Here is a 26,805-nt window from a genome sequence, read left to right as displayed (position 1 = left end):
AAAGAAATGATACCTCTGGGAAATTCAAACATACAAAAGTTCTGTACAAGCCCCGAAACCAAACAATTTAGGGGCGCTGTGTAAAATGTAAATGAATGCAGCATAGAATGATCTGCAAATCTCATAAACCCATATTTTATTTATAATAGAACAGAGAAAACAGCTCATATGTTGGAATCATCTAAAGAAAAGTCGGGAAAGGGCCATGTTTACCGCTGCGTAGCAGGTACACAAAATTCACGGTTCAGCATTTTCTCTTCTACTACGAGGCCGTGGTGTTTAAATAGATGTAGTATGCAGTTCAGTCATTTCTTGTTGAAATACGCAAGGCCTTCCTGGAAAAACATGTCTGGATGGTAGCATATGTTGCTCTAAAATCTATATATATATATATACAAGCTGCTAATTCCATAGGCACTAATGCACCCCCATAGCAAACCGAATGGTCCCTCTCCTCTTTAGTCCGGGGGATGTAGTGTACATGGTTTTGTCAAATTTTTATTCGTCTGACTACAGAACAGTTTTCCACGTTGCCTATTTTAAATGAGCTTTGGCCAAAAGAAAGCAGTGGCGTCTTCTTATATATTATTTACAGAATGTTGCCCCAAATGATGAGATGTTTATTATTGTGTGTTTGTTTGTTTTTCAGGTACTGGCTCACGAACAAGGTGAATATCAAGCGTCCCAGCACTGGATTGCTGATGTACACCATGGCGACGCGTTTCTGCGACGAGATCCACTTGTACGGCTTTTGGCCGTTCCCAAAAGACGGCAGGGGAAATCTAGTGAAGTATCATTACTACGACATGCTGAAGTACCGCTATTTCTCGAACGCAAGTCCTCATCGGATGCCGCTCGAATTCAAGACGTTAAAATTGTTACACAGCAAGGGAGCTCTAAAGCTCACGACGTCTAAATGTAGACCAGCCTGACTGATCCAACCCGTTAACGTCACATTTGATCGGAAACGGAGATGATGACGATGCGGTTGAGTGGCAGAAAATCCCACTTCGAAACTTGGAGAACTGAAGGTGCCTTCAGTTGGATGTTTAAAAAAAAGGCAGAATCATCAAAGGCTTCAAAGTGCCCTATCATATTTCAGTAATTCAATTCCCCCATTCCCCGAACTGTAGAAGAGCTCTTGAGCTTCAGATCCCTTGCAATAGTCTTACTGGTGAGTTCATCCTCATCGATTGTTTTACATGTGAATACTGTCCGGTTGTTCTCAGTGACTTCGTGACTAATATGAGTAGCATCGTTACTACAGAAAAGTTACCGTAACGTCTTATCAGTCCCAAAGATCTACATGTTCCTTGAGAGATTGTAATGCTTTTGTTTGCTTTTTTTGCTGTAATTTTTAGGATCTAGTGGCCTTTGTGCAAATTATTTTTATATCTGAAAGTAGGTCATACAGTGCTCACATGTTCGGTTTGCTGTGTTCAAGATGTCATTAATTTTGTAAGCCATTTCAAGCCTTGATGATGTGAAATACTGTAAGTCCGAACGGTGGGACCACTCCTGTAAACGAGAACCTAGTTAGTTACATAGAGGCAGCATCTGTGGTTTTGTCGCTGGAACGTACCATATATTTCTGAAGGAAAAAAAAGATTACGGGATAATACCGTCTCTCAGCTTTAAGGCCTGGATTTACTGGACCGTTTATCAGGTATTCCCGTTTCGTTCGTTATTGGACTGCGATATTATGAGGTTATTTATTGGATCGTTGTTAAAACCCGGTGTTAAAGTTTCACTGATTTTTTCAGAATGAAAAGAAAAGTTGCTGCAGTTTGAGTCACGGTCATGTGACCTACTCGTGACCTTAACACTTGCGGCCACAAACTTTACGCTAACTTTCAAATATGGAATGGAAATGGGGTGTAGGTAACACGTATAGGATTTGTTAAAGCGACTTGATTTGTACAGCAGCATCACTTTACACTGATCAGGCATAACGTTATAAGCGGTGAAGTGAAGAACACTGATGATCTCTTCATCATGGCACCTTTTAGTAGGTAGATTTGTTTATTAGGCAGCAAGTGAACATTTTGTCCTCAAATTTGAGCGAGTTTTCACAAATTGTGACGTCTAGACGACTGGGTTCAGAGCGTCTCCAAAACTGCAGCTCTTGTGAGATGTTCCTGGTCTGCAGTGGATCGATCTATCAAATGTGCTCCAATGAAGGAACAGCAGTGAAACAGCGACAGGGTCCTGGGCGGCCGAGACTTAATGATGCACGTGGGGAGCGAAGGCTCAAAAAGATCTTCATGCTTTTAATGATTCAGGACAAAATGGGGACCATCATGAAATTAGGCCGGTGGTCATAATATTATGCCTGGTGTATGTATACGGTTGTGTGGAAATCCCATAATAGATATTTGTTAAATATATAAATATTTCCTTTGAATTTCACCACCGGTTAAGGCTAATTATGACCACGATTACTGTGATATTACATACATTGAAACGTTTACTCAAGAACACCCCAATTTCCATACAATATGACATCACCATATCGTTTCTCATTATAGTAAATGTTGCTGTTGCATAACACGTGCATGCTCAGTGGTTCCAGGCCTTTCGGTGCTTCTCCGGTTTCTCTCTCAGACACTCTAGTGACTTTTCCCTTCCTGTAGCACTGTACATACAGTATGTAAGATTGTAAAAAGTCAGAAACGTACTAACGCAAGCTGACTGAATGTTGTGATGTATCTGATGCACAGTACTGCTGAGGTACGACGTCGTTTCCTAGGGCAGATATTTTCCCACATTGTTTTAGGCATCTCTTTGGTTTTTTTTTTTTTTTTGTTTTCTGAAGGTTGCTGGAAAGAAGAGAACTTGAAAATGAATGCCTTTAAATGTTACCATCCACCTGGTATCGTGTCTCTTATGTGATATCGGTCTCCTGTAGCAAGCGGTGTTCGCCAATAAGCGAAACACTCGGCAGTCGCAATAATTCAAAAGAGGTCTATTTAAAAACCAATAAACCGAGAATATCTCGCTGAGAAATGTCTGATTCGATTGATTTAACAAAAGAGATTAGCGCCCCACAAGGTGCTCCTGATGTGTTTACAGATGATCGCACAAGCTTAAGCACTATGTGAAGACCAACTGTGTTAAGGCCAGTGGTGCACTGGGGAATGATTTAACACGGATCCTTGTTCAGATCGGTTTGTTCCGATTTATTACCGATGTCGCCGCGGGTGGCGAAATATAAAAGCAGAGGTTCCTCAAAAACCTCTGATGAGTAGACCCATGTGTATTATGTGGTATACTGTGTATGGTCCTATAGTATGTTCTAGCGATACTGTACTGCCTGGTATTTCTATTTATAGGCCATGTATCATACTATTTATTACTTTCAAGAAACTGCTGTTTTTGTTTTTGTTTTTTTTTTTTTTTTCTTGTCAGTAATTTATATTGTCATTTGTTTTGTAAAGATGTTGAATGTAATAGGTCATTTTTTAGACAGTTTGATACTTGTTTTTGCTAAAAAAAAAAAAAAAAGAAAGAAAGAGAAATCGCAGCTTTAATCTAAGTTCACTTTTTTCAAAACCAAATTTCTATGTTTGTAGAAATTTTAGACGAAGGTAATAAAAAATACGTCGATCCCATCGCCGCTTGGATTCCGTTATTACCGTGCTTCTGTCGTTTTTTTTTGGTGCTGTTTTTAAAGCGACGCTCGTGGGCAGAACTGCTCTGCTTTCAGGTTGACGTGATGATGTCAGATGGTGGCATCTTTCCAGCCTCTTTTTTTTCTTCCCGTCTACAATTTAGGCTCGACTAATCCCACTCTTCACTCAGCAGCCTGTTGGATACGGCCTACTTATAGTGCCGTCTGTTGGGATATTCTGCTCTAGAAGGTGTAGCGGTAAGGACGGGAACGTCGAGCGAATTACTGGAAATTCATCATCAATGCCGTCAAAATGATGTCATCTAAAATGTGTGGGTTTGATGAAAAATGATGAACGAATAAAGAATTTCACAGATGCACCACACACACACACACACACACACACACACACACAGGCTTGAACCTAAAATCAATGGCTTTAAAGGTCAATGCTTTATCTTTTTACATATGGACAATATGATGCTATAAAAACACCCTGCAATATCGTGTCTTATTATATTAAACCTTAATTAGAATATAAATGATAGAAGTCATGGAAGTACGGTACTTCACAGGATATATTTTCCCTGTAATTGAATAAAATGGCATCACTGACCTTCGTGTTCGGGCAATAAAGTTTACAGTTCACACCAGCGGACGCTTTTGATCCATCGACCGCTGGATTATGGGTCTGGTGGGATTTATTTTTTTTGCTGCACTTCTCTACTATCCAGACTTTCAGAAATGTTGGCAAAGTGGTACCGTTTATTTACAGTATTAAACCGCTGTAACTATTTTATATATATTTACTTTTATACACTTTTTTTAAATGGTTAGAAAAGAATTGAAAGAAAACAAATGTAATTGTGAGCGGAGCGTATCATTACACCGCTACTTAAAACACTATATTTAGAGAGCTTTTATTTTTTTTTTTTTATTTTTTAATTTTTTTTTTTTTTTTTTAATAATCTTTTCAAAAATACAATGTTTTACATCACTGTATAAAATAATATAAACACACACTTCACTTGTATTGAAGCATAAAATGAAAAGTTCACAGTGAAGGATGTTTTTGATTCATCGATCTCAGGACCTGCACACTTCCACTGTGCTTAACCACATACACCCCAGATGGGACTCGAACCCACAATCCCTGGCTTAGGAGGCCAGTGCCTTATCCATTAGGCCACTGGGGCTGTAGAAGTTGGTGGTCTCATGGAAATATTGAACCAACTCAATTGATCCCAGTGAATAATTTGGAAATAAAAGGAAAATTGTTGTACTTGTAATAATTTTACATTTGCTTTTGTTGACATTTTTTTCTTTCAAGAAATCATGAAGCTACATTGTGATGTCCAAACCTAAAATGCTTTTAAAGCACTTTCAGGGTTTCTACAGAAGTCCTCAGAGACCATGCATTATATTTAGTTCTTTCTTGTTTTCTCATTATCTCGACATGACGAGTTGTTTTGTGATCGCGACTTAATTTTCTTGTGTTTTCTTTCTAACAAACATTGTTTTTTCTTGTGGTAGCACTATTTGTTATGGTTATAATCCATTATGCGGCTTCTGGAACATGCTCTTGTGCTGAAGACACAGACCAATTGAGTACTGATCATGAGGAAACTGTGTCTGCTACACTGACTCAGGACTTCACTTCTGATCATCATCACTGTACCCCGAAACATCGTATATCTCCTATAAATGGACATTCGGTGCAACCCAGATGAGGATGAGGTTCCCTCTTGAGTCTGGTTCCTCTCGGGGTTTCTTCCTTATGCCATCTCGGGGAGTTTTTCCTTCACCACAGTCTCTGAAATTGTGTCTGTGAATTGCAGGACCTAATGTTCATGTTTGGTGAAGTTTTCAGCTCATTTCTCAAATCTGGTATCTGGTTTAATAGCTGACAAACTCAAAGAGAAATATCTCCACTACATTTCTGGTTCAGGTATAGTCAGTATAGATGACTCATCTTTCAGATTGCCGTTTCTTCTCCCTTTTTTTTCAGTATTATCTTCACTAAGTCTCACTGAGAAGCATAAACTCACCACCCACCTCCTCATAATACTGCTTTTGTTTTCTTTTGTTTTTTCCCCGCTGAATCTCAGCTGTTTTGATTTTCTCATCCTCTGTGAATTGAGACTATAAATGACTCTGTAGGAGGTGGCAGATGGTGACAATCATGCAAAGATTTTTTTTTTACCGATGTCACTAATGAAATCCAAAACCTTCTCAAACTTTATCTATTACTCCCTGCTGACTGTGTGGGGCGTCACTCGAATTCTGCTCCTCACGCTCACTGCTCTGTGGTTTCATCATACATCCTAGAGTTTGCCATTTGGCGTCTACTTTTCATTTGACGTTTTTAGTTTTTTTTACTCTGCTGATTCTCATCTCAATGCTGCAGAACACGACGCATCCAGCCGAGCAGTCACTCAAATGTATGCTGGTGAGGGACCATGAGCTGGAAGTTTGGAGACCTCTTCTGGCTGTTTTTTTTTTTTAATCATCTACCTGAAGGTTCAGCCAGAGGAGGAAATAAATACTAAAATGTGAAGACCACCAAAAAAACCTATATTTCTATGGAAGAACCTCACTGCTCATAGGATACATCATCACAATCAAAAGAACAGAACAGCATCACTGGCCTTGTTTGTATTGGGGCATAAAATCGATAGCAGAGGATGGTTTCGATCCATCGACCTCTGGGTTATGGGCCCAGCACGCTTCCGCTGCGCCACTCTGCTCCTTTACAAACCCCAGATGGGACTCCAACCGACAATCCCTGGCGCTCTGACCTACCTTATTAATTATTTAATCATTTCTTAACTTTGATATTGAAATACATTAAACCTACAGTTTGCAATGAATTTTATTATTTATTTTTTCACTTGATTTAGTCTTCTTGTTTGTGTGTTTGTTTGTTCGCTTGTATGTGTTTAAATGTACATTTTAGTTCATAACAAAAATTGGATGGTAATTTTATGAATGAATTCTGCAATATAATATTTTATTCTGTTTAGCCAATTAGAAAATACCCAGTGATAAATGTCCCTCAAACACCTCACTTTAAATCTACAGCATCTTTACTGTATAATGAATTGATAGCACCACTGATCTGTTTCTATATTTACAAATAGTTTTGTTTTGGTCATTGTAAAGGCTTATATTTATTTTCTAGGGACTTTGAGGTTCATCACATGTTAGTGAGCATACAAATTAGTTGTAATAGACTTCTAGAATTAATCATTTGAAGATGATACAATTCTGAAATAATGTGAACCATGTATTTATGCCTTTTTATTGTATCCAGGTGCCATAAAACTGAGAAAAAGAAAACTTAGATCTACAAATCTGAATGATCTTTCAAAATCCTTGACGCATAGGTTTCTTTGTGTTCCTGCTCTGTTCTGGATCCTTCACAACCCTGGAACAATCAGCTACTAAAGATGAATGAATCCTGAAAATACTTTGAAGTGCTGTAAAGTGAAAAGTATCGGTGAACCCCATGCCTATTTCAGCAGACCCTTACTCAAATGTTCAGAGCAGGGAAACATTATCCAGTATGTCATAACACAACATGTGTTCTCTATCAGGGATGAGCAGCAGATGGAAATAATATCTCAAGTGTTGGAAATACTGCGTGACTGCTAGAGTCAGAAAGCAAAAATCACAAAATAGTGAATAATAAAAATTGCGGGTGTTTAATGTTTTCTTTCAAACGCTTTTTCACGTCGGTGTGGGATTCCTCCAGGCGATCCCCTGCTTCCTCCTACCTTCCAGAACTTTCCTGTAGGTGGGTTAGCTATACTTTAATTGCCCTTGTTGGAAATGTGAAACTAATAAAACATATCATTTATCAAAAATTAAGATTTTGTTTTTCTGGAAATGTATTGAATCAGCTCATGGGTTCTGCATGGTTTACATACTGTATATTTGAAAACATTTTTGCATTATTGTCATTTTAAAGGCTCGTCATTAAACATGAAGTTGCCCAAGAGACTACAAGCATTTGACTACAAGCAGTAGAACCATCACACAAACACAATAAACATAGAAACAATCCTATTTATAGTGCAGTAGAGTTTAATGCCTAATGCACCTCCTCCTGAAATGGGATTGTTTCTGTTTATATTGTACTGAACAAGAAAACATTGATAATTTCATAATTATTAACATAAATATAATAATTAAAATGTATATATGGTATTATAAATATATAAATATATAATTATATGTAGTATTATATAGAATGGTAGTATTATATCATATTATAGAGGCCCTTTAGGATGTGAGTGAGAATTACTCCTGATCCTAAACAAATGAAGTGGTTATGCACAAGTGCAGAAGTAGTACATGGTGGTAGTGGTGATGGAGGTGGAGGAGATGGTGGTGAAGGTAGTAGTCGTACATGCTGGTGGTGGTGGTGGTGGTGGTGGTGGTGGAGGTGGAGAAGGTAGTAGTAGTAGTAGTAGTACATGGTGGTAGTGGTGATGGAGGTGGAGGAGATGGTGGTGAAGGTAGTAGTAGTACATGCTGGTGGTGGTGGTGGAGGTGGAGAAGGTAGTAGTAGTAGTACATGGTGGTAGTGGTGATGGAGGTGGAGGAGATGGTGGTGAAGGTAGTAGTAGTACATGGTTGTATTGGTGATGGAGGTGGAGGAGATGGTGAGGCAGTAGTACTAGTACATGGTGGTAGTGGTGATGGAGGTGGAGGAGATGTTGGTGAAGGTAGTAGTAGTACATGCTGGTGGTGGTGGTGGAGGTGGAGAATGGTAGTAGTAGTACATGCTGGTGGTGGTGATGAAGGTGAAGGAGATGGTGAGGAAGTAGTAGTAGTATGTGGTGGTAGTGGTGATGGAGGTGGAGGAGATGGAGGTGAAGGTGGTAGTTGTAGTACATGGTGGTGTTGGTAGTATTTGTAGTACATGATGGTGGTGGGGGTGGAGGAGGTGGTAGTAGTAGTTGTAGTACATGGTAGTAGTGCTGATAGAGGTGGAGGAGATGGCAGTGAAGGTAGTAGTAGTACATGATGGTGGTGGTGGAGGAGGTGGTGGTAGTAGTAGTACATTTTGGTAGTGGTGATGGAGGTGGAGGAGATGGTGGTGAAGGTAGTAGTAGTATATGATGGTGGTGGGGCTGGAGGTTGAGGAGGTGGTAGTAGTAAGATAAGATATACCTTTATTTGTCCCATAGTGGGGAAATTTCTGATTTGACTACTAGTAGTAGTAGTAGTACATGGTGCTAGAGGTGATGGAGGTGGAGGAGATGGTGGTGAAGGTGGTAGTAGTAGTACATGGTGTTAGTTGTGGTTGTGATGGAAATAGTGGTGAAGGTGGTAGTAGTACATGGTGGTAGTTGCGGTAGAGGAGATGGTGGTGAAGGTATTAGTATTAATACATGATGTGTTGATGGAGTGTTGGTGGAGGTGGAGGAGATGGGTTGTGATGGAGGTGGAAGAGACGGTGGTGAATGTGGTAGTAGTAGTAGTAGTAGTACATGGTGGTAGTTGTGGAAGAGGAGATGGTGGTGAAGGTAGTAGTATTAATACATGATGTGTTAATGGAGCGTTGGTGGAGGTGGAGGAGATGGTGGTGAATGTGGTAGTAGTAGTATTAGTATGTGGTGGTGGAGGTGAAGGAGATGGTGAGGAAGTAGTAGTAGTATGGTGGTAGTGGTGGTGGAGGTGGAGGAGATGGTGGTAAGGGTAGTAGTTGTAGTACATGGTGGTGTTGGTAGTATTTGAAGTACATGATGGTGGTGGAGGTGGAGGAGGTGGTAGTAGTAGTTGTAGTACATGGTAGTAGTACTGATAGAGGTGGAGGAGATGGCAGTGAAGGTAGTAGTATTAATACATGATGTGTTGATGGAGTGTTGGTGGAGAAGATGGTGGTGAATGTGGTAGTAGTAGTATTAGTATGTGGTGGTGGAGGTAGTAGTATCAATACATGATGTGTTGGTGGAAGAGATGGGAGTAGTATTAGTACATGGTGGTAGTTGTGGTTGTGATGGAGGTGGAGCAGATGGTGGTGAAGGTGGTGGTAGTAGTAGTAAGTAGTAAGTAGTACGTGGTGGTGGTGGTGGTGGAGGCCACCGCTCCTGTTACGTCACTGCCCGGGGTTTCCATCTCTCATGGCCCTCCCTCCGCTCTGAGTGTTGTGAGCTCGCCACGGCGTCATGGCGGAGGCCGGCTGTTGTAGCGTCCGCGGCTGGTCTTCTTCTTCTACTAGTTCTTCTTCTTCTTCTTCTTCTTCTGCTTCTTACGGAATACAGCGATATTTCAAAGTCGGACATTTTTTCCGGAGGGAATTCAGGGTGGAAAACTAAATCTATCCTCGGCTCGGTGAAAGAAGTTTGCGTGTTCTGGGTTGCTTTCACATTTACACACACTCACACTCGCACGGGGGAGCTAGCTTAGCCGTGCTTAGCCGCTAACTGGGTGAGGAGAAAAACAAGAAAAAGGGACGTCGGGGGGGAATCGGGCTCCGTAGCCACCTGGAGCCCACCTGGACCCCACCTGGAGCCAGGTAACTACACACCCTGAAGTGCTGCGGGTTTTTCCTTCCCAATTTTCCCTTTTCAGATGCGTGTGATTGTGCCGTAATGAACAAAGTAGTGTCGGGGGAAGTTACTCTCCTTTCCCGGCGGTACTCCGAGAAATGGAAGCGTCGAGGACACCGCGATGCAGCCCGAGAGTGAGCCCAATAGTCAGCTTACATCATGCGGACACAAAACTTCGTACCTGAAGCCTTTTTTGAGCGTTTTTCTTTACAATCCAGCTGCTGCGAACCCCTAGAAAGCCGGGAAAGTTAGCCGAGTTCCCCCTATCATAGCCAAACTCTGTGGATGTACATTGACTTAGCCGTTAGCTTGTAGTTTAGCCGACTTGCTAGGCTAGGTAGAATGTGTAGCGCGTAAACTGTGTTTTCGGGGGAAATTGGAAAGGAGTGAGAAGTCGGAGAAAGTGTGTTTAAGGACGGTTTAAGGATTTACTATACGGGCTAGTTTTTATATTCAACCCCTTAACCCAGTTAGCCAAGTTGCTAACACAGCACTGTTGTGTTTAGCTAGCACGCTAACATGCAACTTTTCGCCTTTAGCTTGCTAGCTAGCGGCTGATAGGTTGGATTTAAAATGTACCGCGAATTATGTGTTACAGAAAAGTCTACTAGATTCACTTCTATTAAACGAGACTCTTTTATTTAACTTTATTATTTAATTTGGTTTTTAAAGCGCTCCATTAGAGTTTGGGTAACATTTTTTTGCCCGGCATGGGACTTCCCTAAGGTGGGTAGTGAGGCTCTGGCCGCCGGATAGAGCGCTCAAGTCGGTGTTCATTGTCCAGGAAAGTCCCGCTGCTTAGGCCTAAAAACAGGCCCGTCACACAAGGCAGGTTTTTTCTGCCCACGATATATGAGTTATCATCTTTTAAACTTTATACAATAGAAATTAAAAGAGTTCACCTTCCATTGAATGAGTGCACCATTCGTTTTCGTTTTGTCATTCATTTTATGTAATGGGCAGTGTGTGATTTGATGGATGTTCTCATTCCTGTTGCAGTTTCACTCACATTATAACCTTTTATTCAAACCGAAATATTCTTTAGCTATAAGAAGTCAAGTTTGGTTATCATTTGAACCAGGAAGACAATGTGATTATGTACTATTGAGAGGAAAAGCCCCCAAACATGACAAATGAATGCATGGCACATGGAGCCCACTGTAGTGTCAAACTGACCTTATGATAACATTTAAAACACTCTGTTTCTGTTTCATGCAGGTGAACCAAACTGTATGAAGCTGGAGGTTCAGGGTGTTTCAGGACCTGGTCAGGCCAATTAGGAAACATTGGTTGTTTCAGAGAGACACAAACCTTTAAATCGCAGCCATGGCTGGCCGCAGCGAAGACGAAAGTGTGAGCAACAGCACCGGAGATTCCAGGTATACGATATACTCGATAAAGTTTACGTTAAACAGAGCACATGTTGTGACATTAATCTGCTACGTCGAGCACGTTTTTATGGTTTTGTTTACGAGTGTCAGCTCCCGAAAGGCCCCTTCGTAGAAACAAGCGAAGGGAATGCCTCTGGAATGATTGATATTTGCAGAGTTGTTTTTGACGCTCTGATGCAGTTGGCACCCCTTTAAGACAATTTTCTGGTTTTATTGTTTCTATGATACATTTTCTAAAATGAGCATATATGTATATAATATAAAATCATTTTTAATTCATTGCTTGGTCTGCATGCTCATATAAAGCTTTTACTTTCACATTTCAAATCTGCAGTCATCTACTTTTCTTCGGATTTGTTTTATTTGCCTTCAGTGTAAATCGACACCACGGGCATCAGAAATAATCGTCCTGTTGTGTTAATCTCTTTGAGGCGAAAGTAAATGTTTTTTTTTTTTTGGGCAAAAACGGTTCCGTTTGCATCTCTGTAACAAAACTATTGTGTGCGTTTCAGTAACTCGGATGATGAGTCTGGATCTGGTTCAGGCTCTGGTTCCAGCTCCAGCAGCAGCAGCTCTAGTAGTAGCCAGTCAGGAAGCAGCGACTCAGGAAGTGGTTCAGACTCGGGTAGCCAGTCCGATTCTGACTCTGAGAAGTCCAAGGGGAAGAATGGTCAAAATAACTCTGCAAAGATTGATTCATCAGAAGTGAGTGGTTTTGTTTTTTAATAATTTTGTGTAGGAGATTAAACCAAGGTATCAGTTGCAGTTCATGCAAGAAAATTAGTTTATTGTGCACGGAAATGAACTTAATTTCTCTCATTGCAGTTTTGGAAGTCTAATCCCAGTATTCTGGCAGTGCAGAGGTCAGCTATGCTCAGGAAACAGCAGCAGCAGCAGCAGCAACAACAACAACAGAGCTCCTCAAACAGTGATTCAGATGATGTATGACCTCATAGGACCCTTTTTTATTTATTTTTAAATATAGCACTAATGCTTGGTGTTCTCATTGACTTAAAGTCTCTCGGGAAGATTTACGCAAGAAGATCGTCATAATTATAATAATGACATTCCAAAAACCTGATCTGTGAAGTAATGAATGTGTGTGTTCCTCAGGAATCCTCCAGCAGTGATGACTCAGATGATGACTCTTCGAGGAAGCGAAAGAGTAAAGGGTGAGTCCAGCTTTTTAGCAGCAAATAAATCCACAGGTGTTTTTCTTTTTCCCAATAATAAACTGTTAAATGACTGTCACAGGACTGGTTCCGACTCGGATTCTGAGTCTGGCTCCGGCTCCGGGTCTGGTTCAGGGAGTGACTCGTTCGATTCTTCAGCTGAGGAAGAGGGAGAGAACAGTGAAGAGTCAGTTTCAGACTATGAGCCTAGCCACAAAGTTAAAAGCAGGAAGCCACCTAACAAGTACGGAAATGTCATTTTTTTCTCAAGTCAGCATACACGAGGCTTTCGGTTACCTTTTGCACAGAATGCTTTTGTGCTTTCTGAAAACGTTCAGATTTATGTCATCAGTGCTTCAAACTGCAGAGTGAGATAGTTCTCTTTAAAAAAAAAAAAAAATTCACCTTCTTTAAATGAAAGTTGGTCTGAAAATCTCAAATCCAAACCTCCAGCATCGATTCCAAACTTTTAACTTTATTCTGTGCTGATTTGATCAACTTCTGCATATGAATTCAGCAAGTCTTAGAAGGTTGAAAAAGTGTAGTATAACATTGAAATGAATCTGAATCATCTGAGAATTGTTTTATCTCTAATCAAATCTCTGGTCATTCAGGACCAATGCCAGGAATGGAAAAAAGAGCAAGGTTATGAAAAAGAAGGCTTCGACATCTTCATCAGATGAGGATGATGACTATAAAAAAGCCTTGGCAGGTCCTCGGAGGCAGGCCACTGTGAACGTCAGCTATAAAGAGGACGAAGAACTGAAAACGGACTCTGACGACTTGGTGGAGGTGTGCGGCGAGGACGTCCCACCCCCCGAGGAGGATGAGTTTGAGACCCTGGAACGAGTGATGTGCAATAGAATAGGACGAAAAGGAGGTAAAAAAAATTGCGCAGAAGTTTTATTACACTATTAGGGTTAATCGTGTAGGGGTTTTTTTTTTGTGAACTTTGTTGACTGCATAGAATCCTTATTGGTTTGTATTTGTGACTCTTAGCCACCGGAGCTTCCACCACAGTCTACGCCGTTGAGGCTGATGGAGACCCTAATGCCAACTTCAACCCAAACAAGCAGCCAGGAGATGTGCAGTACTTGATCAAGTGGAAAGGCTGGTCACACATTCACAACACCTGGGAGACGGAGGAGACGCTGAAGCAGCAGAACGTGAAGGGCATGAAGAAACTGGAAAACTTCAAAAAGAAGGAGCAGGACAAGAAGAAGTGGTATGTTATTTATAATTTTTTTGGGTGGGTGTCATGTCAAAGCTTTCGATTTGTTAAGATGAAACCAGAGACATGAGTCGTTTTTTTTCTCTCAACGCAGGCTCAAAACTGCTTCACCGGAGGACGTGGAATACTTAAACTGCCAACAGGAACTCATGGATGACCTTCACTCGCAGTATCAGCTCGTAGAGAGAATTATCAGTAAGCGCTCATTGAAGTGTTTACGTATTATGCGGCTTTTTGCGCGCCGATATATTAATACTCCCAATCACCATTCATTTTCCAAGGTCATTCCAATCAGAAGTCAGCAGCAGGATACCCAGACTACCTATGCAAATGGCAGGGGCTTTCATATTCAGAATGCAGCTGGGAAGACGGGGCACTTATTGCTAGAAAGTTCCAGAAGTTCATAGACTCCTACATGAGCCGGAACCAGTCGAAAACCATCCCCTCGAGGGACTGCAAGGTAACGCACTAAAGACCAAAAAAAAAACAAGCCAGTGTAAAAATTGAATAAATCTGTGACTGTAAATCATGTAATGGTTCCCTGTAGTGAAGGAATGTACATTCTTATTCAGGTTTTAAAGCTGAGGCCACGGTTCGTGCCTATGAAGAAACAGCCTCATTATATCGGCGGAGAAGGACTTGAGCTCCGAGACTACCAGCTGGACAGCTTAAACTGGATGGCCCATTCGTGGTGCAAGTATGTTCATCTGAGCATTAAATGTTCTACAACCACAGTTCCATCAGATATAATGAGTTCATCGTAATTTGGGAATATGAAGCAATGCACTTGTCTTTACTGAGTTTGAGGGGGGTGTAAGGGAGCACAAAATTCACGCTTTGGTTAAATTTGAGTACGTTAAGGAGGAAATGCAATTTAACATAATTTTAGATCAAATGCTTAAATAATACAATATTTTATAAAAAATAGAATAAGCCAAATGAATGCAATGCATGCTCTTATATTGATTTAATTGGGTAATCAATTAAATTGGTTGTTAAATTTTAAATAAATGGAAAATTAAATAGTTTATATTTTTTGGACCCTATTTAACATGCACCTTTACACCCATGCTGAGTCTCCTGTATTGTTATACAGCATTGACACTTATATGCTGAAATAGTTTGCATACTTAAATCCATACCATATTTTCAGTTCTTCACAGTGAGGGATGTAAATATTACTCAAATAAGGTCTGACGTTAAAAAAAAATTTCTTCTTCCAGAGGGAACAGTTGTATTCTAGCAGATGAAATGGGCCTTGGAAAGACCATTCAGACCATCTCCTTTCTCAACTATCTGTTCCATGAGCACCAGCTTTATGGACCGTTCCTGTTAGTGGTGCCCTTGTCTACACTCACCTCCTGGCAGAGGGAAATCCATCTCTGGGCCCCACTGATGAATGTGGTCGTCTATTTGGGTGACATCAGCAGTAGAAACATGGTAAGGTTTAAGATGGCAGATTGACTCATTCATGTTAAGCTGCATTTGGAAATATCGAGTATATTTTTTTATATGTTGTTTTGCAATAATTTTGTACTATTTTATTTATTTTCTTTTAGATCAGAACACACGAGTGGATGCATACCCAGAACAAGCGGCTCAAATTTAACATTCTTCTCACTACATATGAAATCCTCCTGAAAGATAAGGTGACTTCATCATGCTTTTTTTTTCTTCCTTTTATCTCCCTTAGTGGGTTTCTGAAATCCTCGTGGCTTTTAGACGAATTCTTCAGACAGCACTTTAAGTAGCAATAACATTTCCAAATGGTTTCTCTCCCTAGTCATTTCTGGGCAACGTGAGCTGGGCCTTTATTGGTGTGGATGAGGCCCACAGGTTGAAGAACGACGATTCCCTTCTGTACAAGACCATGATTGACTTCAAGTCCAACCACCGGCTCCTTATAACAGGAACACCTCTGCAGAACTCCCTCAAGGAACTGTGGTCACTCCTCCACTTCATCATGCCAGAGAAGTATGAGCCACTGCTTGCACTGTTGAATTTTGTGTTGTTGGATAAAACATTTTGTGTTGAGATTTAACCAGGGAATTTGGTCCTCAGGTTTCATTCGTGGGAGCGGTTTGAAGAAGATCATGGTAAAGGCAGGGACTCGGGCTACACTAGCTTGCACAAGGAGCTGGAGCCTTTCCTGCTACGCAGGGTCAAGAAGGATGTGGAGAAGTCGCTACCTGCCAAGGTGGAACAGATCCTTCGGGTGGAGATGAGTGCCATCCAGAAACAATACTACAAGTATGAGGGCATCGGATTCACATTTGACTGTCCATATTGTTTTCTTTTCATTCAAAGTACTTTTGCAAATGCTTCTGTTCTCTCTCTTAATAATTTAATTATTGTATATATATTTTTGTTGCACAGATTAACAAAATATGTACATTTTTTCAAAGGTGGATATTGACCAGAAACTACAAGGCACTCAGCAAAGGCACAAAAGGAAGCACGTCTGGGTTCCTAAACATCATGATGGAGCTGAAGAAGTGCTGTAATCACTGCTACCTCATCAAGCCGCCGGAGGACAACGACTTCCACAACAAAGCAGAGGCTTTGCAGGTAATGTTTTATTTTAGGAGCTATGGTCAGCTATTGCTCCTGTTATTGTCTCATTTCTGAAGAACCGTCCAAAAGTCCTTTGTAAGTAAATTATAGATTGTTAATAAAGAGGTTTGTACGTTAACACTAGTCTTTAAAAGGGAAATGTGAAAATCGGTCGGTATGTGTAGATCTAGGCAGTGACGAATCAGAAATTCATAGAAAGTAAAACGAATCGCATTGTTTCGTGTAGCACCTCATTCGCAGTAGTGGGAAACTGGTACTCCTGGATAAGCTGCTGTTGCGACTGAAAGAGCGCGGCCACCGGGTTCTCATCTTCTCCCAGATGGTCCGGATGCTGGACATCCTTGCAGAATACCTGAAGAATCGCCAGTTTTTATTTCAGGTGACCAGAATTCTCTTGATTTTCAGAAAATTGGAACTCGGTTCCTTAAAAAAAAAAACCATACAATTAGGCTGATATAACTGTGTTGTCTTGCAGAGGTTGGACGGTTCCATTAAGGGTGAGATGAGGAAGCAGGCATTGGATCATTTCAATGCAGAGGGTTCCGAGGTATTTGCGCAAATATATGCACTTTTGTGTGTATGTGTAAGTTTGTGGGATCTAAAAATTGAATTTTTTTTTTTTTTTTCCCCTCTCTAGGACTTCTGTTTCCTGTTGTCCACACGAGCAGGTGGTTTGGGCATTAACTTGGCTTCTGCAGATACTGTGGTCATCTTTGACTCTGACTGGAACCCCCAGAATGACCTGCAGGCTCAGGCCAGAGCTCATAGGATAGGACAGAAGAGACAGGTAAACACCAGATTATATTGATGGTGTAAAAAACGTCTAGTTTTGTGAACACTGGTGCGCTTGTTTATAATTAAACTTATTCCTCCAGACGAAGATCTACTGTTATTTTGCAATGTTAAAGCGACCTCATTACATCTTTTTTTTCTTTTCAGGTAAATATTTATCGATTGGTGACTAAGGGCTCTGTAGAAGAAGACATCATCGAGCGAGCCAAGAAGAAGATGGTGCTGGACCACCTCGTTATTCAGAGGATGGACACTACAGGGAAAACAGTCCTTCATACCGGTGCTGCTCCTTCCAGGTAGTTTCACAGATCAGTGTAATAACTATTTTTCCTGCTAAATTAAACGCTAAGGTGTCATATTTTCTGTAGTCAGGGATTCTCCACAGAAAATGTGCTGCTTCTGCAAACCCTGCTTTGAGAACCTCCACTTATACATTTGTTTTAATGTACTTTGGTTTTTAAAGCAGTTCCACCCCTTTCAACAAAGAGGAGCTGTCTGCTATTTTAAAGTTTGGTGCCGAGGAACTTTTTAAGGAGCCGGAGGGAGAGGAACAAGAGCCCCAGGTCTGTTGATTTGCAATTGCATGCACCAAAAATCTGTTCAGACTAAACAGGATTAAGATTGATGCATATTTGTACAAAAATTTCAACAGGAGATGGATATCGATGAAATTCTGAAGAGAGCAGAGACAAGGGAAAACGATCCTGGTCCATCAACTGTAGGGGAAGAGCTTCTCTCGCAGTTCAAGGTCTGTAAATCGTATAAAGATCTGTTAAAGCTCCAATTTTAGCCTTTTGCTGCCTTGTTTTGATCAATTCTTTATCCTTTCTCCAGGTGGCAAACTTCACCATGATGGAGGAGGAAGATATGGATGTGGATGCAGATGGCAACAGGAAAACCTGGGAATCGATCATCCCTGAAGAGCAGCGGAGGAGACTGGAGGAAGAGGAAAGGCAGAAGGAGCTAGCAGAGATCTACATGCTGCCTCGCATGAGGAACTGTGCCAAACAGGTTAGAATAAAATCCAATAACCTCAGCCTCATTGTGCTGCATACAACCCTAATTTCATGTGTAAAATGTAAATAATACAGAATCAGTTGATTTGAAATCCCATAAACCCATATTTTATTTAAATAGAACATGTTGAAACTGAGAAAATTACTCTTTTCAGGAGAGATTTATGGCCAATCCTTTTTTTTTTTTTTTAAAAAGTTAGGACAGGGCAACAAAAGGCTGGAAAAGTAATTGCTACTGAAACGAAACAGCTGGCAAATAATTAGGTTAAAAAATATTAGTATTTTAGAGAGTCTCTCATTAGTAAAGATAGCGGTTCATCAATATGCGAAAAAAAATGCGTCTACAAATTGAACACCATTCCTTCATAGTAAAAAAGACCAGACCTGCCTGCAATCCAGACCTTTCACCAATTGGCACATTTATTAAAATGAAAAAAACAACAAAGAAGACCCAGGAATGTCGAGCAACTAGAAACCTGTATTGGACACAAATGGGACCAAAACAGAGACTGGTCTCAGTTTTCAGATGTATACAAAATGTTGTTCAGATAAGAGGTGATGTTGCACAGTGGTAAACATGACCCTGTCCCAACTTCTTTGAGATGTGTTGTGGCCCTCAAAATCGGATTTTGCGCACCTTTAGACACTTTGACTGTTACATGATGTATGCAAAGGTATGAGTTGTGTCAAATTTGAATCTTTTGTAATGATGCTGACATGTTATAAATGATTCACTTAATTTTTAGATAAGCTTTAACGGTAATGAGGGCAGACGGAGCCGGAACCGAAGATATTCTGGCTCCGACAGTGACTCTGGTTCAGACCGAAAGAGGCCCAAGAAGCGTGGCAGACCGCGAACTATTCCTAGAGAGAACATCAAAGGTTTTAGCGATGCAGAGATACGAAGGTAAACCTCACTTCTGGCTACCAGGCCTCAATTCTCAACCACTGCAGGAACTTACAAATAAACAATTTGCTTCGTATTTAAAATGTCTGAAAATTGTTTATTTAACTGCTGTTTTTTCTATAGGTTTATTAAGAGTTATAAGAAATTTGGAGGCCCTTTGGAAAGGTATTTGTTTTATTTATTATTATTTTTTTTATTTCTTGTTCTTCTTCTATAAAATTTCAAGCACAGTTTCTACCACATCTTTTAACTTGACTACACTGACTTATGCAACAGACTGGATGCTATTGCCCGGGATGCTGAGCTGGTCGATAAATCAGAGCATGACCTGAGGCGACTAGCGGAGACGGTTCACAACGGCTGTATGAAAACCTTGAGGGAGAATCCATGTGGACCAGAAAAAGCTTCAGGTATATATATTTAGATAATTTTCCATTTGAAGGCTGTTTGTTGTTTTGCTGTTTGGTGTTATTAATCAACGATGATTTTCTGTGTTCTGTAAAGAGAAGTCGATCGTAATCTGTTGTGTGTCTTTAGGAGGCAGGCGAGGGAAGGTGAAAGGACCTACTTTTAGGATCTCTGGTGTTCAAGTCAATGCTAAACTTGTAATCTCACATGAGGAAGAACTGGCCCCTTTGCATAAAGCCATTCCTGCTGACCCAGAAGAACGGAAGAGGTGCCTTAACTGTTTCATTCTTTTGTATACTTTGTACTAAATGCTTATAGTATATGCACTATATTTCTAAAAGTTTGCAGACACCTGATCATTCCACATTCAGTTTCTCAAAGTGCTCTTGTGGTCCACTAGATTTTGTAAAGGTTTGTGCTCATTCAGACACGAGTGTTAGTGAATTGAGGTACGGATGTAAGTGAGGTTTGGAGGCCTGGTAGTGTGATCTACAGAGTTGGAGCTCTGTAGCAGGAGATCTTCCACTCTAAACCATGCATAGCACATCTTCATGAAATTTGCCTTGTGCTCTGGGGCATTGTCATGCTGGAACAGGTTTGCGTCTTCCAGTTTAGTGAAGGGGAAATTTCATGCCACCGCATCCAAAGACATCCTGTACTACTGTGTGCCTTCAGCTTTGAGATAACAGTTTGGGGAAAAAAACAAATAAGGCTGGGAAATTCAGGTGTCCCAATACTTTTGTCCATAGTGTATATCCTGTTCAGGATTGTAGTGGTGATTTTTTTTTTAACTCGGTAGACCTTTTTGCACAGGTATATGCTTCCTTGCCATGCAAAGGCAGCTCATTTTGACATTGACTGGGGCAAAGATGATGATTCCAGCCTTCTAATTGGGATTTACGAGTACGGATATGGGAGCTGGGAAATGATTAAGATGGACCCAGACCTTAATCTCACCCATAAGGTACAAATGTTTTCTAAATTAAAGAAATCATTAAAAAAAGTTTGTTCTTATTTATAAATGTAATTTTGTTTTTCCACCTGGTCTGAACAGCTTTTACCTGATGACCCTGATAAGAAGCCACAGGCCAAACAGCTCCAGACGCGAGCCGACTACCTCATCAAGTTGCTCAGCAAGGACCTTGCCAAAAAGGAGGCCCAGAGGCAAACAGGCTTGGTGAGAACTTGAGTTTACCCTGAATCGGAAGCAAACAATGTGTTCTATCGTAGGTTTTTTTCCGTGCAACCTTTGCTCTGTTTGCATGCAGTCAGTCATGAGATCAAAGTGTGTGCTTTTTTTAAAAAGTGTCTACAGCTCTAATTATTGTCACAGGTGCATTTTTGTCTCTTTTAGTAACAAGAACAGGCAAGTCTATTTGACCTGCACCACAAAACCAGCGTGCGGTGATTTATTCTATTGAACTATTGGTTGGACTGTTGCTTTCGTTAACATTCAATGGAAAATATCTAGCATTGATCTTGCCAGGGATCTAACATAAAGTAACAAAGCGTCAAATTTAATGTAGAGTTCGCTTTTTTTTGGGGAATTTTGCTTTGATTCCAATAGAAACCTGTTCAGTTTGTTGTGGCTTCAGTAACCATTTCTTGGCGCTTTTTCCAGACGCATTTATGTAAAAGATAACAGGTTTAGGCTGTAAGTCATCTGTGTTGCGGACTAACTAGGTGTAAATGTTTTATTCCTAACCTTGGATAAAATTCGAAGGTACATCGATTATGAGCGCCTGCTGTTCTTTAGGTTGTTGACTTGACTTGCGTATTCTCTCAGACTTGTCTTTAGTGGGTATTTGCTTAGACAAACTCATAATTTACATATTCAGTGATATTTTACATAATTAAGCCTTTTCCATTGGAAAACCGTTCGAAGTTAATACTTTAAAGGCTCAACCAAAAAACTTGACTATTAATTATTGTTTTGGGAAGTAATGACATTTTACTGTTCTTTTTTAAATGTTTTCCACTTTATAGCATTATGACCTGTCACATTATCAAGGCTAGAATAGAAATGTTAGGGTTAGGGTTAGACTTTAAGGAGACTGTAAAATGATATAAAGGCCTTTTATATTGCGCCTTTGATTAACAGTATATACACATCGTCGCATTTCCTATACCGAGAAAACTACGCTGTGGTTTATGCTAGAGTACACATGAAGTCACTTCCTCTCTGCGGTGCCTGCGACATTCTCTCACCTCCCGTCTTACAGATTTTAATGGTTTGTAATTTGCATGAGTAGAGTTGCCATTGGATCTTTTTCGTTCTGCAGGCTAATTCCCGAAAGAGGAAGCCACGTGGAAAGAAGAACAAAACTGTGAAACCGAAAGTGGATGAAGTTGTCAATAGTCTGTCCTCTGCTCCTCCCTCGGAGAAGAGCTCAGAAGATGAGGATGAAAAGGAAGATGAGAAGGTCTGTATTGGGTACAGAGGTGACTTTTTTGGGGTTTTTTTGTTTTTTATTGGCCTTTTCATTTTTTTTTTTCCCTTTTATGTCGACCCACAAACATTTTGTCCTTCACAGTTACTGAAAGTCCTGATTGTCTCATTTCTCCCATGCTTCCACAGGACTCCACACCTGCCAAGCCACCGCCCAACAAAAGGGGGCGAGCTTCTGATCGGGTTGTAAAAGAGGAGGATGAGGAGGAGGAAGATGAGGAGGAGGAGGATGATGAAGAGGAGGAGGAAGAAGAGGAAGCAGAGCCAGAACCCCATGTCAAAGAACCAGAGGAGAAGGAGATAAAAGAGAGGGAGATAAAGAAAGATGTAAAAAAGGAGAAGAAAGAAGAAAGTCGGGAATGCAAAGAGAAAAAGGAACCCAAAGAGAAAAAGGAGAGCAAGCCTGTGGAGTTTAGAGTAGAGGAATCTTTCACAGAGAAGGTAATTATAGTGATTTAAAAAATGTTCATTAAGTCCTTTATGTAGAGTATCATTATAAAAAACTATAAATAAATTATATAAACAATGTTATTATTATTATTTTTAATAAAACAAATAATACATGCAGACTCCGGAGATGAAAGCTGAAGTTCGGGAAAAAAACAAAAAGGCAGATGTGCCTGTGCACATAACTGCTGGAGGAGAGAACGTTCCGGTCTCTGAGGAATCCGAAGAGCTCGACCAGAAGACCTTCAGTGTGGTGAGCACAACTTTAGTTACCATTTTCAGTCCTAACGTGTGTCTGTTTAATGATGTTCGGACATCTGCTTTAGACCAAGGGTTCCCAAACAGGGTGATTGTGGGGGTACACGAACAAAATCATGTTAAGAAAATGTTTCATATTTTCTAATCTTTAACATAGCCTTTAACATATCTCTCAGTCAGCCTCATTAGGTTATCACTTGGAATGGTTTTCCAACCATCTTGAAAGAGTTCCCAGAGGTGTTAAGTGCTTGTTTGCAGCTTTTCCTTCACTCTCCGGTCCAACTCCAGCTGCTTTGGAGAATCTCAAATATTCAACATTTCCCGGATAGTTAAACACGTTTTTTTGGTTTACTACATAATTCTTCCATACATGTTAAGTTATTAATACATTTGCATCATTTCATTCTACTTTGAAGTTTGAGTGTGAGAGAGGGGGGTTTGTTGCTGTTAACAATTTTGGGAACCACTGCTTTGATTTAGTTTTTTCTGAAACGAAGCTGTTTATCACTCTCACTACAGTCGAGTGTTTGTGGTCATTTAGACCAAACAGAGGCTGCTTTGAATGAGTAACGTCTACCCACAATTTGGTAACCGTACCGTTCTTTGCTCAGTGTAAGGAGCGCATGCGGCCAGTGAAGGCAGCCTTAAAACAGCTGGATCGTCCCGAGAAGGGTCTTTCCGAGCGCGAGCAGCTGGAGCACACACGGCAGTGCCTAATTAAAATCGGAGACCACATCACAGACTGTCTAAAAGAGTACACCAACCTTGAACACATCAAGCAGTGGAGAAGGTGTGTATAGTTTGCAGGTTATTTTTTTCTAACACGTACACAAATTGAAAACTTTTAATAAATTCTGTAACGAAATATATTCTTTTTTTTCGTTCGTCTTACAGAAATCTTTGGATATTCGTTTCCAAATTTACGGAGTTTGATGCTAGAAAGCTGCATAAACTGTATAAGCATGCAATTAAGAAAAGACAAGAAAACGCTCAGGTTTGGTTCTGCTTTAATTTCATTGTATTACCAGGTAGAATTAATTAATTTCTGAAATGCGATGTAATAAAATATTTATGCAAGATTTGTTTTTTGTTTTTTTTCCGCAATGTTGTATTTTAATTCATTTCAGACGGCGGACCAAAACACTAGCACTGTAAATACACAAGCCTTCAGACACACAGGTACGTTTCTTTCCAAGAGCAAAATCGTTAAAATCTCAGATATAATTGACATGATACCATAGTGAAAATTGTAGTGCTGTAAGTGATGACCTTTGCTCCTCCTTTCGTATGTTTTCAGACATTGAGAGGTTAAAAGACTCTCAGCACGACGAGAGCAGCAGAGACAGCTACAGTTCAGACCGCCACCACTCGACCTCACGTAGCCACGAGCAGAGCAAAGAGCGCCACTCCGGCGACTCCTACAGGAAAAGCGCTGACTCCAGGAAGAGACCGTACTCTTCCTTCAGCAACGGCAAAGACCACAGAGACAGAGACCACTACAGAGAGCGCCAGGACAGCAGGTCGGTGCACTCGCATTCATAATGACACTCATACAGTTATTAAAAAATAATCGTATTGTAATAATTTATAGTACAGGTTAACTGGCAGTGCATTTTATTGATGGCTAGGCTGGATTGTATGTGCCAATACCAGATTAATCAACTGATAGATTTTAAAATCGATACTGGATTTAAAAAAAAAAACTTTTAAAATAGTGCCTTTTACAAAAAGTACTGAATAAAGAAAATGTGTTAAATAAAATAAATATAAACATATTAATTATAGTAATAAATAGAATTATCTAATTAATAACTATAGTGCTGGTGTAAAAACAAACAGCACGTGGTGTCAATGATTCGCCTCTAGAGGCCGCTCTCGTAATGACAGTGGATCTTCTCGGCTGCTCGCAGCAGCGGACGCAACCTGGAAAAACTATCTGTATGGATTTATACCAGTATCTCCAGCCATCAGCTATTGGTGCTGATTAATCAACATAACCTATGAATCGGTCGACTTCGAATTTGCAGGTATCGCTACGGCAAACTGTAACTGAAATGTAATTTAACGTTGTCGTGTATATATATTTGAATTAGTTTCCACAGTTAAATCCAATATTGGAAGTACCGTTGCTACCTGTTTGTATCACAGAATGTGAAAACTGTTTGGAAATATGCTTAAATGAGGAAATATCTGCTTTCTGCAATCTTAAATAGGCTTCCTCCTTACCATGTTCACAAATTAATTTCCGTGTAAATTCCCTCAGGTACTACAGCGAGAGCAAGCATAGGAAGTTAGACGATCACCGATCAAACCGAGACAACTGGTCAGACAGCAACAACAAGGAGCGCGTGCACTCGGAGCACCGGTCGCACTCGGAGCACCGCTCCAGCTCGGACTACAGCCACCACAAGGCATCTCGTGACTATCGTTATCACTCCGACTGGCAGTCGGAGCAACGCGCTTCAGGTAGCGGCCCTCGTTCTCCACGAGATCAGAGATCGCCCTACGACCCCCGATCGCCCATGGGCCACCGGTCGCCTTTCGAGTACTCTTCCGAGCACAAGAGCACGCCCGAGCAGGTCTGGACCAGTCGTAAGACATAGCGCTCAATCAACCACAGATACACATGCAGGAAATGCCTTATGGGACTTGGCCGCTGTACTGCGCACCTGAGCTTCTCTTTGAGCCTCGGTGCACTCCTTTCCTCTGTTCTCTTCTCCAGGCTATGTTTGAATAAGTGGGAAGTGAACACAGAAAATTACATATTTTTGTATTTAATAGTCTACTGTCACTATTTCCTAGGTGCAGTAGTGTGAGGTTTCATTTTTAATTATTTTTATAAAGTGACTACTTTTTTTTTTCTTTTCTTTCTTTTTTGGAACATAAATGAATCCGAAAAACTCGTGTTCCACCGCTGCGACACTGGATCCTGGCATTGACTTTTCCACGTTTGTAATGCAGCTCTCGACTCAACCCAGACGAAACTACCATAACGTACTGTCTTGATACTTGGGCGTAAGAGTAATTGCGTCTCTTTCTCTTCTGAGCAGCCTGAAGGACTAGGGTTCACCTAAGAAAGTACCTCGTTTACAGAATTATTTTTTTTTTCCCACCTGACCACCATGCCGTCTTTTTTTTTTTCGTTTGTTTGTTTGTTTTTTTGAGCTTTGCATCGTGCTTGAATTATTTAATTCTCAGCTGTAACATAATCTGTATTCTGTTTCGCAAGCATCCGAAAAATGTCCTTTTCGTAAAAAAATTGTACTACTGTAAATTATTGTATAAAAAGAAATCGAATGGGCTTTTTTTCTTCTCAGGCTTTTTTTCTTTTGAACAAGTCGTTCTTTTTCCCCACCAACTCAGGCTTTTTCTCATTTGTATTGATTTAACATTTGAATGTCCATAAGGACAATTTATGTAAATGATGTTATTTACGGTGTAATTTGAGAGGGGAAGAGGGGGGGGACTAATCTATTTGTGTATTCCTGTGAAAAGACTTCCTTCAGTTTTTTTTTTTTTTCTTTCAGATTCGCTCAATATTGAAGTTGTTTAGCAAAAAAGAAAAAAGAGAAAAAAAAAAAGCCTCGCTAACATGGCAACATCCAGTCAGAAAAAACTGTGAGGGGGTGATTTATAGTTAGAGGCACTTACGTGAACTTGAAATAGTTTTCTTTTTCGAAGAAATTCCTTCCTTCTTTCTTTTTTTTTTTTTACATAATTGTAGGCAATAATGTAAAATCTTCTATGCAGCCCAAGTGTATTTCTGGTGAACGGCCCAATCAAGTCAAAATGCTGTTACAGTACACACTGTATATAGATCTGCTCTATATTTCAAATCAAATTTACACTGAAAAATGCATGGATTTTTAAAAAAAATAATAACTGTTTTATATAATTGTTTATAAAGTCATTAAACTCGAATCACTGTTTTCACCTGTAACATGGCTGCTGGTTCCTCGTCCATGAGTTTGTATGTTGTAATGTGTTGTG

At 40.3% G+C, this 26,805-nt stretch overlaps 2 protein-coding genes and 2 non-coding genes across 5 annotated transcripts in view; 2 read left to right on the top strand and 2 right to left on the bottom strand.

Moving 5' to 3' along the window:
* The window catches only part of st8sia4 (ST8 alpha-N-acetyl-neuraminide alpha-2,8-sialyltransferase 4), a 32,323-nt gene extending 28,712 nt beyond the window's left edge, over positions 1-3,611 (top strand). Inside the window, exon 5 of the mRNA XM_046861869.1 lies at positions 650-3,611. Coding sequence (XP_046717825.1) covers positions 650-932 — 283 coding nt within the window. The 3' untranslated portion in view covers positions 933-3,611. The remainder of the gene's footprint in view (positions 1-649) is intronic.
* Positions 3,612-4,733: 1,122 nt separating this feature from the next.
* Positions 4,734-4,806, bottom strand: trnar-ccu. Its single transcript has one exon. It is a non-coding gene; the product is annotated as a tRNA-Arg (tRNA).
* Positions 4,807-6,285: 1,479 nt separating this feature from the next.
* On the bottom strand, positions 6,286-6,357 carry trnam-cau. The gene has a single exon. It is a non-coding gene; the product is annotated as a tRNA-Met (tRNA).
* A 3,368-nt stretch (positions 6,358-9,725) lies between these two features.
* chd1 (chromodomain helicase DNA binding protein 1) lies at positions 9,726-26,755 on the top strand. Of its 2 annotated transcripts, none has more exons than XM_046861368.1 (37): positions 9,726-10,136; positions 11,389-11,549; positions 12,074-12,266; positions 12,387-12,503; positions 12,675-12,733; positions 12,816-12,977; positions 13,348-13,613; positions 13,733-13,958; positions 14,059-14,159; positions 14,246-14,424; positions 14,537-14,661; positions 15,188-15,404; positions 15,524-15,613; positions 15,748-15,938; positions 16,026-16,214; positions 16,370-16,532; positions 16,765-16,917; positions 17,014-17,085; positions 17,176-17,325; positions 17,478-17,626; positions 17,797-17,893; positions 17,983-18,078; positions 18,165-18,341; positions 19,093-19,253; positions 19,377-19,418; positions 19,530-19,663; positions 19,791-19,929; positions 20,475-20,625; positions 20,716-20,838; positions 21,944-22,084; positions 22,240-22,551; positions 22,679-22,810; positions 23,427-23,605; positions 23,710-23,809; positions 23,943-23,994; positions 24,113-24,335; positions 25,079-26,755. In XM_046861368.1, the coding sequence occupies exons 2-37, from the start codon at positions 11,497-11,499 to the stop codon at positions 25,416-25,418; spliced, it is 5,454 nt and encodes a 1,817-aa protein (XP_046717324.1). In that variant the 5' UTR covers positions 9,726-10,136; positions 11,389-11,496; the 3' UTR covers positions 25,419-26,755. The 2 variants fall into 2 exon arrangements, with proteins under 2 accessions (XP_046717324.1, XP_046717323.1); XM_046861367.1 differs by having other exon boundaries at positions 9,727-10,136; positions 17,794-17,893.
* Positions 26,756-26,805: the final 50 nt, after the last annotated feature.

This window comes from Silurus meridionalis, chromosome 11, assembly GCF_014805685.1.
Source record: "Silurus meridionalis isolate SWU-2019-XX chromosome 11, ASM1480568v1, whole genome shotgun sequence".
NCBI lineage: Eukaryota > Metazoa > Chordata > Actinopteri > Siluriformes > Siluridae > Silurus > Silurus meridionalis.
The sequence above is the reverse complement of the archived record's forward strand: the minus strand, read 5'-3'. Positions and strand labels throughout refer to the sequence as shown.